Source organism: Pipra filicauda, unplaced genomic scaffold, assembly GCF_003945595.2.
Source record: "Pipra filicauda isolate LSUMZ 115617 unplaced genomic scaffold, ASM394559v2 scaffold17_size4572894_pilon, whole genome shotgun sequence".
Lineage (NCBI taxonomy): Eukaryota > Metazoa > Chordata > Aves > Passeriformes > Pipridae > Pipra > Pipra filicauda.
In genome coordinates this window covers 1,365,885-1,379,769 of record NW_024104287.1, presented here as the reverse complement: position 1 = coordinate 1,379,769, position 13,885 = coordinate 1,365,885, and the positions used below count along the sequence as shown (strand labels likewise).

Here is a 13,885-nt window from a genome sequence, read left to right as displayed (position 1 = left end):
AACTTTCTATTTCATTCCTTTGCTTGCTTCATTTACTTTCAGACCTGTAGTTATTTCTTATTCTTTCATCACTTTCATTTGGTCTTTGTACTTACACATACCCCCTCTGAACAGAGAGACACCCTGCAAAAGGAGAAACTGTTCTGTTCAAGAAATACACTGGAGTAATCTTTTCGCTACAACTTTTTACATTTCACACACTGTGAAGCACCCAGACCTGTACTGTTACATATGGAAGACTTCCTAACACACTGTTGCTGGTCTCTGATCCTTAAAAGTCAGTGAAAATACATCAATGAAGACTCCGCATGAGTACGCAAACACAGGCAATCTCTCTCAAACAAAAGAAGGCCCTTACACCATTAAAGTTCAGCCACAACAGCCTGTCTGCCCTTCTTAATCAGATGCAATGAACTGCATAGTTTTTTCTGAACAAAGGATGAAGTGCCAAAAGAAGCATTTATGCAACCATAGAAACCAGTGAAAGGTTTGAGAAAAAAATAAGTAGGAATTGAAGCACATTCTTCTCATAGCATTTGTGTCAGCTTTTGTTACAATAATCTGGAGGACAAAGTTCCATAATGCCAGAGATTAATTTAAAACTGATAGAAACATTAATGTCTACAAAGCCTTAGTTTGTCTGAATTGTCTTTCCTTCATTTTTAACTCTCCTTCACTTGATCCACAGAAAGTACTGAATGTACTAAATGTGAATGCCAGTAAAACAGCCTAGATTCAGGATCAGAACTATTACAACAGCAAAAATAAAGTGCTAATCAATGAACAGTAAAGGCAGAATTGTACCTAAAGAGCAAGTGGTTTCCATAGAGGGTTCTACGCCCATTAACTTGAAGAATTCCAGAGAACTGAGTACTCTACCTCTTGCTTTGTGCCATTCAGGTGAATTCTTTGAAGTAGTCTCCTTTCAGAGTCTACCCAATACACTTTCTCTTCTACATAATGAAAATCCATAAGTGTTGATGGACCAGTATCAGCAACCAATCTTTCGTGATTGGTCCCTTCAGTGTCAATTCTAAAGATGGCATTTCCATGGCTAAAAAGCAGGAATGGTGCAGGGTCTGGTGTGGAGAAAACAAAAAGAGACCAATTAATTGATAAGAATTGCATTTTTGCTGCATTAAGTTCTCATCAGTAATATACTAGTCAAAGAGAAACTTCAGGATCTACCTATCTCATATTTTAATAATAGCTTTCTATTACAGAGATAGGTGTATCACAGAGAACCAGTAAGATATAAATGTAATGATCCTTTCATATGTAATATTGAAAATTAGGTCAAAAATCTGAGTTAGGAAACTGAGACTGCAATGGTTGTTACCACTAATCCCAAATCCTACAGCCTAGTCAGGTCAGAACAATCACTGCATGCTTGCCAGCTGAGGTTGGAAGAGTTTTGTCATGGATGTGTCTCCAGGTAGAAGACCACTTCAAATTATTGTGCTATAGCAAGAATTTATCACATAGAGGTGGCCTGGAGTCTCACTTTAACTATTCAAAAAGGAAAATTAAAGATTCCAATACAGGGCAAAGGAAAAAGCTAAAGATTGTAGTTGTTTCTTATGCATACAGAGGGCTGAAGGAAAACAAAAGACTTGTACTTAAAACTCAACAGCATCAACTCCTTCCAGACAAAAACTGTATTCATACTGAGTGAAGGGTAACTTAAAATACATTAAAATAAAAAGTGCTCCAATTATGCCCCAAATTCTAGAAAACCAATTAAGGTTGAAAGTGATGAGCAACTAGGATGGTCCCAATACCCCTGACGCATCCTTAAACCAGGTGATATGTATAGAAATACAATTAGCGTGGCATAATGATTGGGGCTGCTGATTACACCACTCCAAGTTTTGTCAAATCCTTTGTTATTTTTAGGGTATCACCATAGAGCACCATATCACCAAGACTGCCCTATCACCAGTTTTCTTGCACATAAATTTTTGAAAATTAAACTGGTTTTATTGACCAGGTTCATATCTTTTTTAACTAAATATCTTTACTGTTAGCATAAAACCCCATGCTTTAAACTCAACAAGTAGAACTTTACAAATATTAGACAGATGCTCTGCCTTCATCATAGTTGCAAAGTTGTTTGACAACTCCTTTCAAAGCAGAGGATTGAGACCAATTTTGATTTCTTCAAGTGAACAAAGTTCTGACAAGCACCCAAGATGTAATTTTCTTTTGTTCCCAGAGGGGAACCCAGTGAAGATGATCAGCACATTGTTTCTATACTAACAGAGTGGTTTGTATCTCAAGTTTAAAGCTATCACCCAATTATAGCAGCTGCTTCTAGGATTTTAATGACTCCCTTTTTTCTGCTGTTATTTGCACTGAGCAACCCCATGTGACCATATTTGAATTATGAAGATTTGCTTCACATAAATGGTAAATGAACAGTAAAGTGTAGTGAGGTTGATTTATCTAAGGAATTTGGCAGCTGCAGTGCCTGCATTTTTGCCAATTAGTTGATCAAGAGCATTTATACACTTAGGTTTTGTCCTTTACATTCTCTGAATTTCCTATCAGGTGACTATGAATGAGGGCTGTCAGTAGAACAGGAACTGAAACAAATTTTTTTTATTGCAGATTTGTGGTTTAATGATCAGGTAAACAATATCTGCACCAAAGAGCTTCCTATCTTTAAAACACAACGGTATTTCGCTTGGTGCATCCCCCAGAAGGGTTTGTACCTAGCATAAGGGCTCCTTATCCATCACCATATTTCCATCAGTCACTTTCTACTGTTACTATAAATATTAGTAATAACGTGTTAAAAAGTTGAAGTCCTCCAATATGAAGGTAGGATTTTCTTTGAAAGATACCTGTGCACAAATAGTGCAGTTAAGTAACGTTTGTTTTCACGTCTCTTCAGTTCAGAAGTGAAGAGTTCGAAAAAGATCTGATTTTTAAAGATAGGAACATTCTATTTAAGGGACCAGAGATGTTTAGGCAGGACTATAAAAAATCCAGTTTGGGTTTTTGCAAGTCACATGTAGCTGATAATTATGAAGATTCTAGGGGTAACTAAAGTAATTGTGTTGGTGGCAGTTTGGGAGCTATGTGGAATATTTTTGGTTATGTTCATGGTCCCAAAGGCTACGTGCATAGGGACTCAAGTCTATCTCCTACTTCTCGGGTCAGAAAAATGCCTTATCACATCCCATCTCTGCATTAGCAAGAGTCCCAGGTAAATATTAGTCAAAAAAAAAACCCCTGAGATTCTGGATCAGGAGGGAGCTGTGGCATAACCCAGACATGAATCAAAGCCAGGCATTTGGGAAACGAAAGTGGAGAGGTGAGAAGTATACTCCAGAGCACTCCCACCTCATACTCTAGATGCAAATATAGGGTTAAACCAATCAGTAAAACCCAACTTGATTTTTTTCCCAGGGTAGCATTAGTTGAGGGCAAAATGAAAGTTGTTCAAAGGTTACAACTGTGAATATTTTTCTCTTAGAAGAGCTAAAACCTGTTAAATTTAAATGCATCTTCCACATTTAAAAATCAATTTATTTTTAAATAGCTAAGGACAGAGCAAGGGAGAGAGATAACTTATAGTAGCACTCATGTTTTTTAAGACACTGCTGATGGATGAAACCAAAAATAAGGGCTTCCTGCTTACAGTTTCACAGCACTGTCCCTAAAACCTAGACACACTGGAAAGACATCAACACCACTAGACTGAAAGAGGCTAAGGTAGCAAAATCTTTTGTACTGCCACGTCTTCCTGGAAGTAGTTAGAATGGGATAAGAGAGTTTACAGTTCTGAGCACGCAGAGAAGGTTAAACAGGAAATAATTGTTTAGTTTTATTTGTTTCCATATTTTCATATTTTCATTCATCTTTTCACCACTATACTTTTCATTCTTCACCATCACTCTTCTGTGGCACCCACTTTTGGCCTTGCCATTTACCCACGGAATAGAAGAGACAGGTTTTTTTATCAGTGAACCAGAGCACCCCAGTCGCTGTCCAGCAGGGACCAGCAGGCATGGTTCACTTTGAAAAATAAAGCTAACTAAATCTCTAAATCTCTTTTTCAGTCATCAAAAAAGAAAGTGACCTTACCATTCACATAGCAAGACCGTTTGTCAATATCCAAAGAGTAGCCAGGCAAACAAGAGCAGACGTAGGATCCTGGAATATTGATACAGGTTTGGCCGCAGGTTCCCAAACCACCTTCAAGGCACTCATCAATATCTGAAACAGGCATTTGAAAAAGATCAGGAAAATTCAGCTTGGAAGAGCAACATGAGCAAGGAGAAAGAGTACCTTTGACATAGTTATCTAATAATAAATTGGTCACAAAATTTAATATCCCATCATTAAAAAAAGCAAGATGAGGATGGCTGTATTCCTTCATGCATTGGTTTCTGAATTATTGTTTTGTCCATTGTCATGCTCATAGTGATTCTGGAGGGTGTTGGGTTTTTTTTGAGTTTCCTTTGATGTCTAGGGAAATTACCCTTCTCCCTTGTGTTTGGGCACTCTGGTCTCTAATTGCCCAAACACAGGGAACAGACTTGTCTTGATTTGTGTTATTATTTGCTATGCAAATGCTACTCGCAGCTGCTTCCGTCAATCTTTATCCCTTTATCAACAATAATAATTTTGCCAACAAATTAACAGACTTTGCAAAACAGCAAAGCAGCAGACTGCCACAGCACTGAGTTCGATGTTGAGCTCATTTTGGTTTGAGTCAAATCTCAAACACACATACAAAACACTAAAACTCCCACTATATTCTGACAGCAACAAGCCCAAACCAAGGCAACAAGCAAACTAATTAGAAACTGGACTTTTAACTGGGAGATTAAGCTAGAACCTTCAGAAATTGAAAGATATTTGACGTATTTATGGTGTTTTATCAGGGTTGAGGCAGTAACAGTTAATTAAGTCCTAAATTAAGGAATTTATTTAAAAAAAAAAATATTACTACTGAGGAGCATTGTTTACAGTAAGGGGAAAAGAAATTAATCCCTTTGGCAATACCATGGATAATTGTCCCACAAAATTGAGATAAATTTTAGTGCCTACTGAAAACAGATGCAGCTTTCCAAGGTACTTGACGTCTGGCAGTACCATATGCTGGCATATTTCTTGTATACTTTCTTCAACTGTTGTGAGGGCTGCTATAAGGAGCAGCTGCTTCCTTGCCCAAGTACTATTAGATGTCAGTGGCTTTTGTTCTGGGTTTTATCAGCTGACTTCGCATATGCAGGAATAAAAGAATCAACAAATTTTGTTTTAACGAGACACATTTGATTAAGTCACTAAAGGACATTGATGCATAACCAAAACTAGGACTGTGAGTGTCATGTGAGAATTCTCTTAGTTTAAAGAAGGGCAGAAATGGCACCTTAACTACAAGGAACAGCAATTTAATCAACTCACAAAACTTTAAAAGAAACTTTCTCAGTAACTTAGGGAGAGCTAACCAACTAGATCTCTGATATACCATGGTTCTGGTATCCTTTAACTGCTTTAAGAAACTATATGTATAGTTTCTTAACTATACATATAGGGGTTTCTTCTCTGTCAAGTATCAAAGTTGTTAAAAAATAATGTAAATGCTTTACAGTCACCTAATGTGTCTGTACAGACTAGGGAAAGTTTCATATTGTTTTTAGAGTTTTCCCACAACCTTATATTCCAAATAGCAGATGAACTAATTTGGCAGTGCATGAAATGTAGTCAGAGCACGTGCAACCAATTTCTGTTTAACGGATTATGAAGGTAAAGCAGAAATATTTTCAGCAATGTAATTCCACGAAGTACTCTAATTCTAACCCACAATTTTCTTCAAACAATCAGCTTTCAGGAGAATATTTTCCCTCATGTACTAGGATTGTACATTCCATTCTCCACAGCATTAAAGGAGTAACTCCTCCAAATCCCCTCTAGAAAGGTTTGACTGGCTTAGAAGTGTTAATGGGCTACAGAAACCACAAGCTCCAGGTCACCATTTTAAAATTAGATATTCCTAGCAAACGTTGTCTGGATGGCATTAAAACTAAAGGCCTCTCTGATAGCCCATATGGGGGGGCTTTGGTGACCTCAGATCATTGTCCAGCTGCTGTTGGTGCTAGACACAAAGACCAGTTGTCTCTCTCTTGCTGAGCACTAGTTTTCAAGCCACGTACCTGACTGATTAAGCCAGAGAGTTAACCTGATCTAGCCACCAGTGCCACAGCAGATGCCAGACTGTGTCGATAAAGGCTATAATGTAGTTTACGTTAGTCAAAATACTTTTATGACAATAGTAGCTTTTAAATGAACTTGATGTTATTCCTCTGTGGAAATCACAAGTACGGGTGACAAAGGCAACTGTTTGGATGTAAGATTGCTAAAGAGAGAAGTTTTTTGATTAAGCTGTGTGAAACACTGCTGAGCTATTATTCAATCACAATAAAGAGCACATTAAATAAGAATAAAAAAAGATAGGCCTGACCTACAGATTGTATATGGAACTGCTTTCTCTGAGAAGGATTTGTGTTCATACTGGATAGAAAGCTGACCTCTTACCATGTTAGTGGGCATGAAAATTCAAATCAAAACACCTATAAACACAGGAAAAAATACTGACGTGGGGAAAAAAAATTACTTCTGTAAATGGCAGTGGTCAGATTATATTGGCATGCTGTTTGTATTTCTCAGATATAGGTTGTTAAAGGAACTCAAAAAATTAGAAGGTATATACAACAAGGATAAAAAGCCTGATTTGAATGTATGGAAAAGTGTTTTTCTGTGAGACATTTAGAGAGTTCAGAATGCTTAGAATATCAGAAAGAAATTTGGAAGAAGATTGATCACCATAAATAAATACCTTTACAAAGAAAAAGTAGCATATTTTCTAAAAGATACTCTAATCAGGAACCATTAAACAATGACTGATGGTTCAGAACTGAAGCCAGGGAATTCAAATTCAGACATTAAATTCAAATTTTAACAGGAAGGGAATTCGCTAAGGGAACTAGCTATTCAGAAAAACCCTGAAGGCATGGAAAACATCACAGGATACTCAAAAGTCAGGATCAGACTGGGAAGACATGCTTTAACCAAGCACAGGTTACTGAGCTACATACCAAGGTAAGAGGACAATGACCTTTTATTTACAGGATGGATTTTCCAGCTTTATATGAGTGTACAAAACAGGAAAGAGCATACTCATTGATCAGGCTACAAGAATTTACACTGTCTCCCCAGTAACTGTACTTGAAAAGAAAATTTCAGGGTTATTGACCTGTCCATTTTCATCATCACCAAAACTCACATAATCAAGCAAATCCCACACATACTGAAAAGCAAGCCATCCCTCTAGCTGAAGAACAGCTATCATGGAAGAATAATAACTGCCCGATAAAAGGCCAGGGACACAGTGGCAGGTCGGCCACCGGAGAATGCCGCTTCCAGTGGTAAACAGGAGAAACCAAGAGACACAATGTTATTGTGAAACACACAGCAGCACTGTGAATGTTTGGCTTTTATGGAATTAACAACAGAAGGGAATCCTATGCTTAACACACTCTCTTCTTTGCTTAAAGTACAAACAAACAAACAAAACCCAACCCAATCAACCAAAAACACTAACCCCAAAACAAACGAAAAAAAGAAACAGAACAAAGCTGTTTCTTAAGATTTAAGAGAACTCGATCACAAAACCATCCATCGGGTGTAACTAGCAGTGCTTTCATCTGCACTTTTAGTGCCAAAGGAAAGCATGGAGTTGCATCCTGCTGTAGCTGTTTTACGCGTCCTGGCAACCACATCCCCCAGTGGGAACTTTACCCTGTGAAAGAAATCGGCTTAGTGAACACAAAAGCTGTCTGCAGTGCCCTGACAGCCAGCCCTGAAAGAAAGAATGAGGTTCTGCTTAGTTCTCAAAGGCTTCTTTATGCAAAAAATGCCTTGAGAATCAGCAAAAACGATGAATCATGTCATCACGATGTTGGCAGCTCTCAATGATTTTGCATACAAATATACTACTTTATTGAGAGTCCTGAGAAAGGCTCTGGTTGCAGAAGGTTGAACCATTAGTATGCATGTCAGGGATACAGAGAAACCACAGTGAGCTAGAACTTGCATTTCATTATGGCCCCAAATACTTACATTATATACATATATATGTGCAGATACATCCACTCAAATAACCTCACACAAATTTAGTTCCTGTCAAGTTGGACTGGGGATTAACTCAATCCACTATATCTAGCAGCACCATTATCTTTTCAACAAAGTTGAAAATGAAATTTTATCTGGGTAACGAAAAAAGCAGCCCATTCCTTTTATCTATTTTGTTTAAAGCATACAGCTCAAAAAACAGAAAATAGCTAGAAATGGAAAAAGATACTCCAGCTATCAGCAGACCACAATAAAATAGATGATGCATAGCTCAGTATCTTTTCTCTCCACTTTTAGATGAGGCTTAAAATGCAACCTTATAATTCACAATTTTTGAGAGGAGAGGGGTGGTGAAGTGCTCCCATACTATGGTAAGAAATACAATATGAATACAATAAGGTGGTTATCAACTCCCAGAGCCACAGAGATGATCATATCACAGATATGACAGCAAGAGGAAGCTTATTATTTATCAAGTATAAAATAGAATCAAATTTAGAATTTAATTGGAATTTAGAAACCACTCATAGATATCTCAAAGAGAAAGAGCAAAAAAGATTTTCAGGAACTACAATATCTTTTTTTTTTTACTTTCTGGACTCCGATCTCAAGTGTTTGCTCACTAGAATGAAAAAAAAAAAGGTTTTATCTTCAAAATAAATTCTATGTGTAAATTACTAACTACAGTATGGACCTCTACTTCCCGGATCATGCAACTTTCAACAGACTATTATTGGCTTGCCTTTCAAAGACCAAGTTCATGAGGCATCCATCAAATGCTGTCATCCAGCTCCCTTTAAAATCAGATTTCAAATTAGATACTAGAAAGTAATCAGTTTCTTTTTAAAGAAAATAACTGCTATTTTCCCCTGAAGAAAACAATGAGTCTTGTAGTATTAGTTATTGGCCCTGGAGTCTGCCACTTAGCCCTTTTCAGTATTAAGCATCATGTGATGTGTGATGCCATTTTTGTCCTTTCTTGTAATATATTTGCCTCTTTCCTATTTTGATCTGAGTTTTTACAGTTGAAGACAGTATTTTTCCACATTCAGCTGGATCCAATTTCCAGATAATTCAGTGTGAATCTTCTCATGAATTGGTCTCTGGGTTCAGACCCCTGCTCAAGAATTCCTGAATACTATTTGGTAAAAATACAAGCATCTTTCCCCAAAGCAGTATTATGTGAAGTGAGCTAGCTGGAAGATAACTACTGAAAACAAGGAAACAAACACGCCTTGACTGCTGCTCTTCTGAGACACAGAGGGAAACAGTGGCAACTTATCAGGTTTATCCCTGCCACAACAGGGGAAGAAAAAGCAGTTCCCCATTTCATTGGCTCTTACTGCTCCTTATGAGATGCTTGCAAAGAAAGGAGAGCTGTGAACTAATAAGGTTTTGGCATTTCATATTTCTCAGAATACAGCCAAGAAGTTTTAACAGCATGTCTTCAGAAGGCTGTATGGAGCAAAGTGAACCCAGGATTTAGCTAATTAGGGTAAATTTGAAGATGTAAAATAAAGAGTTATAACTTAATATTACTCATCTCCAGTGCTCCATGGCAGGAGAGAGGTGAACAGTAAGAAAGAAAAAAGGAAAACTTGAGACACAGAAAGAAGTATCTGACCAAAAGAGCTGACCTAGATAGCTGCAGTTGTCACCTTCAATTGCAGGCTCTAGCTCTGTTGGAATGTGCAGCATGTTAGTCCTGAAGAAGTGACAAGGACTGAGCAGTTAATGTCAGGATCTAGTAGAGATGTGCAGAGTTTAAGAACCAATGATTAGGCAAAACTTCAGTACTGTGGGTTTTGGTTTGCCTTCTTCCGAGACGTTTTTACAATACTGTTGGTTTTTTTAAAAATAACTATCTTTCTTCACTTTTAAAACTTACGTAGTGAGTATTTAATGTCAGCCCTGAAACCAAAGTACACCTCCAGTGTTGCAGTATCCAGAAGACAATATACTTACCTAGAGTATCCCAAGACTAACAGGCGTTAGTATCTACTCTAAAATTGATAATGCAAGGGGCTGTTCTAGGGTCTTCTTCAGATAAACAGTGCCATGTGGAAAACTTTTTTGGTCTTGAGTAGGGGAAAGAGTCTATACAACATGACGGAATAAAAAATACTGTTGTTAAAGTGGTATTTCAGGAGGGCACAGGCAACAGATTCCAACAGGTACAGGCCCATCCCCTGGTGTACCACGTATGCTTACATTGTCAAATATGTTGGAAATCAAAGCTCTCCTGGGATCCACTATGCATATGTTTTTTCTTTCTAGGCTCCTTTGTAGGTCAGACCTTTTTTCTTCAGCAGTAGAAGGTTCTATGTTTTTACTGGGGTCTAACGAAGCGAGTTATTTAAAGGTGACTGAGTCCCCAGTCCTGATATCAGTTTAAAATAAATTATTAATTCAAAATGGCAATGTCAAAAAATGTAGAAATGCTTCCAACTCTACCATAACTTGTCAATAAATTGATGCATTCATTCACCAGACTAGTGTTGTTCTGACCTTGTGATCTCTTCTTCCATACTTTCTCTCCTGTAAACCTTGCTGTTGTAGGACACAGCCCCTCTGAAAAGTCTCTCCTCTCTTGACATACGAAGTCAGGATTCAAATAATCTCTCTTAAAATAACTGTATAAAACTGTGTGACATTTAGGGTTAGATTTCATTATACTTCCACAGGAAGAGGAGGTCTTTGATCTTTGAATATCCAGAGAAATAAAAGGAACTAATTAAGAAGTGAGCTATTTAGCAATGTAAGAAGAGCACAGCCCAGACCTTTGTCTGTAGTGGCAGTGTGGAAAACAAACCTAGAAAAGCCTACACACTTTCTGGTAAGTCACCGGTAACAGAGAGCAGACACCTCCTCAATTCAGGGTAGTCCTTATGGCTGGCAGGTTGCCACCAGAGTCACAGATGATTAAGAATATTTTACAATTGGTATATCTATTACAGCTCACCCAGAACGGTCGCCAAGCCACGATTCAGCTTGCTGTCATTGTTCAGAAGTCAGTGGTATGAGTCACATCTCCCACTCACCACTTTTATCCCTAGTATTACCTTCAAAGCCTGCCTCCAGCTTCCTCCCACTTGCTTTCACTGCACCCTCTGTCTCACATAGTTATTGAACCAGAATGTCATACGTCCAGTCTTCTGGTCAGAACACCAGTTGTGTATCCAATACACAGAGGAAAGAGCCAGGGAAACCCTTACACCAAAGCATCCTTCAGTCTTACAGTTCATGTCAGAATTTCAAGTTCGCTTAATCCCCTGTAATCCAATGGTCTGTAATTGAAAAATTACCCTAACATATCTCATTTTTCACTTTTTCTATGTCATGGAATTGCTCAGAGTATGTCATAGTAATGTTAGCTTTTATGCAGAAGATTTCTTCTATTACTATTTCTTGGAGTTTGCTGAGCTACTGGCCAATCTGTTTTGGTGCTTTACCTAGAGTCCTCCATTCATACAGCAGTTAATTTTCAGCAGAAAAGACATGCAGGGCAGGTTATGTCTTCATTAATGAAATAGCAGTGTGCATCAATATGCAAAATACGTTCACTGAAATAAAAAAATATGTCTTTTGCAGCACTTTTCATGTTAATATTTAGAGCCCTTTTTTGGTTCTAAACAATTGCCGATCAATACCCTTCATCTCAGCAGGATTCTCCCATCATATGTGAGCTCTTAATTGGGCAATTCCGTAATATAGAAGTCATAACTAATGAACATCCTAATTCCCTTGTGGAAGCAAAGTACCTATTAATGAATAGTATCATCTGCAGGAGAGGCTGTGTAAAGTGCAACAGCTGCTAAGGATATGGTATATACACTGCATATATTTCAGATTGAGGTTTCAGACAACCAGGTCTAGTCTGGTCCCACGGACTGAACAGCCATTAACAGCAGAGAGGGTAGATGCTCTTCTACAGGAACACCCCCTGGTTTAAGTTTGCCTAAAGGGAATCCAGTTTGTGTATTTTGAGTGCTTTTTAATGTGAAGCAAGCATAGTAAGAGGTGGTAATACGGAGACCAATTTCAGAAGTATGCTTCTTATTTAAATTGAAGCATCAGCGTGGAAGCACCCTAGGTGTGTTTGGCTCTCAGATAAACCTTCAGTCAGGTTTATAATTTGTACACAAAAAATTCCTAGCTCCTCCTCTCTCAATATGACATCATTTAACATGCATACTTCTATTTTCTGCTTACAAGATGGTATTTCTCGGCAGAATGCACAGAGGAGGCACCTGTTATTACATCACTAGAATCACGACAAGAACTGAGTCAGAGCCCAAGAGCCAAGAGAAGCCCAAGGAATCTAAGGCAAAAGCATTAAATCCAAGTATTATGTCTGTTTGCTTGAATCCTTACAGAGCATTTCCTTATCTCCTTACTGCAAAACCCACAACTTCATTGGCTCTGGATTTCTTAAAAAAATTGGACCTCAAGGTAGCAGGGGAGGGAGAAGGGTTCTGTCATTTTTTGTCTTGAACTTCGTAAAGAATAGGAACCTGCATTTTACATGCTCTAAATCGCTGGAGGTGATTATAGTAATATCAGTGTCATACATTTCGCCCAGACTTCAGTACTACAGTATCAAGCACATCTGCAATTCATGTATTGTATGAGACGTACTAATATGAACACATCTACATGCACCAATCAGCATAGGAAGAATAGTTTTTGAAGTTATCTAACCCACATCTAAGTGTATACTAATGCATAATCAATAAAATACTCTTTCTATATGCATATAGAAATAAAAAAACACATTTGTACACAAATTTTACATATATAGAAGCATGAATACATGCATGCATGTGTACTGAAACTACAGAGACACTAAAAGCTACAACAAGGAGTTTTGTGCACTAGAGAACAGTTCAGATTTCTTAATAATCGTATGAAAATGTATCCTGCTTTCTAATACTTAAACTGACAGACAAGTGCTGATTTCTGGAAAAAAAATGAGCTCTGTTCATTTTGAGAAGCAACAGATATTGAGAAGCTGATTTATCAGTTCTGCCAGTACAACACACAAGCAATCTGTAAAAAAACTCTTTGAAAATCATAAAGCTAAATTAAGAGAATACAAATGCAGTTTTCTTTATCTGGGAATGTCCAGCAACTTACCTATACAAGCAGAGTTTTCAGGCTTTAATCTGTATCCATTAGGACAGTTCCAGTGCTGCAGAGCTGAGAGGTTGACAAAACCAATTTTAAAAACCACCGGCAAAAAAGCAACAAGGAAGGGAAACATAATCTTGAGAGTTTTTTTGAGCCGTCACTAAAGAAAAACTAGCTTGTATTCAGTCATATCCAGGACAAGATGAACATGTGCAATCCCAAAAGGTTTCTGCAATCTCCCACTTTACACTCAGACATCTTATCACAATACCAAGTTTTATCTTTGCCTTGCTTTTCTTGTCACTTTAGACCTTACTGCGTCTGACTACAACCTTGAATAAATTCCTGGGAGATTTCTTCCCTGCACACATCAGGGCTTTTTTTCTCTGTCTCTTTCGTTTCTTTTTTTTTTTCTCTTTTGGAAGCCAAGTATGAAATGCCTGACCCTCCTGCCACAAATTTAACACAGCTTAAAAGCAATGCTCACAAGGATCATTGCAAATTTCCTTGCAACAAGCAAAACTGCTTGTTTCCTAAAAATTGGAAAACTCTTCACCACATCTCTCAGTGGAGTACAGGCAGTGAGATCTCCAGGTACTGTCCTTGTCAG

General features: G+C 37.8%; 1 protein-coding gene across 2 annotated transcripts in view; it reads right to left on the bottom strand.

Moving 5' to 3' along the window:
* The window catches only part of EGF (epidermal growth factor), a 58,653-nt gene extending 44,773 nt beyond the window's left edge, over nucleotides 1-13,880 (bottom strand). Inside the window, exons 1-3 of one of the 2 annotated variants that reach the window (XM_027721699.2) lie at nucleotides 13,282-13,880; nucleotides 4,093-4,224; nucleotides 880-1,079 (exon numbers count right to left, since the gene is read on the bottom strand). In XM_027721699.2, the coding sequence (XP_027577500.2) occupies nucleotides 880-1,079; nucleotides 4,093-4,224; nucleotides 13,282-13,408 (459 nt within the window). In that variant the 5' untranslated portion in view covers nucleotides 13,409-13,880. The remainder of the gene's footprint in view (nucleotides 1-879; nucleotides 1,080-4,092; nucleotides 4,225-13,281) is intronic. The other variant, XM_027721698.2, reaches the window with a different exon arrangement.
* Between the last annotated feature and the right edge of the window lie 5 nt (nucleotides 13,881-13,885).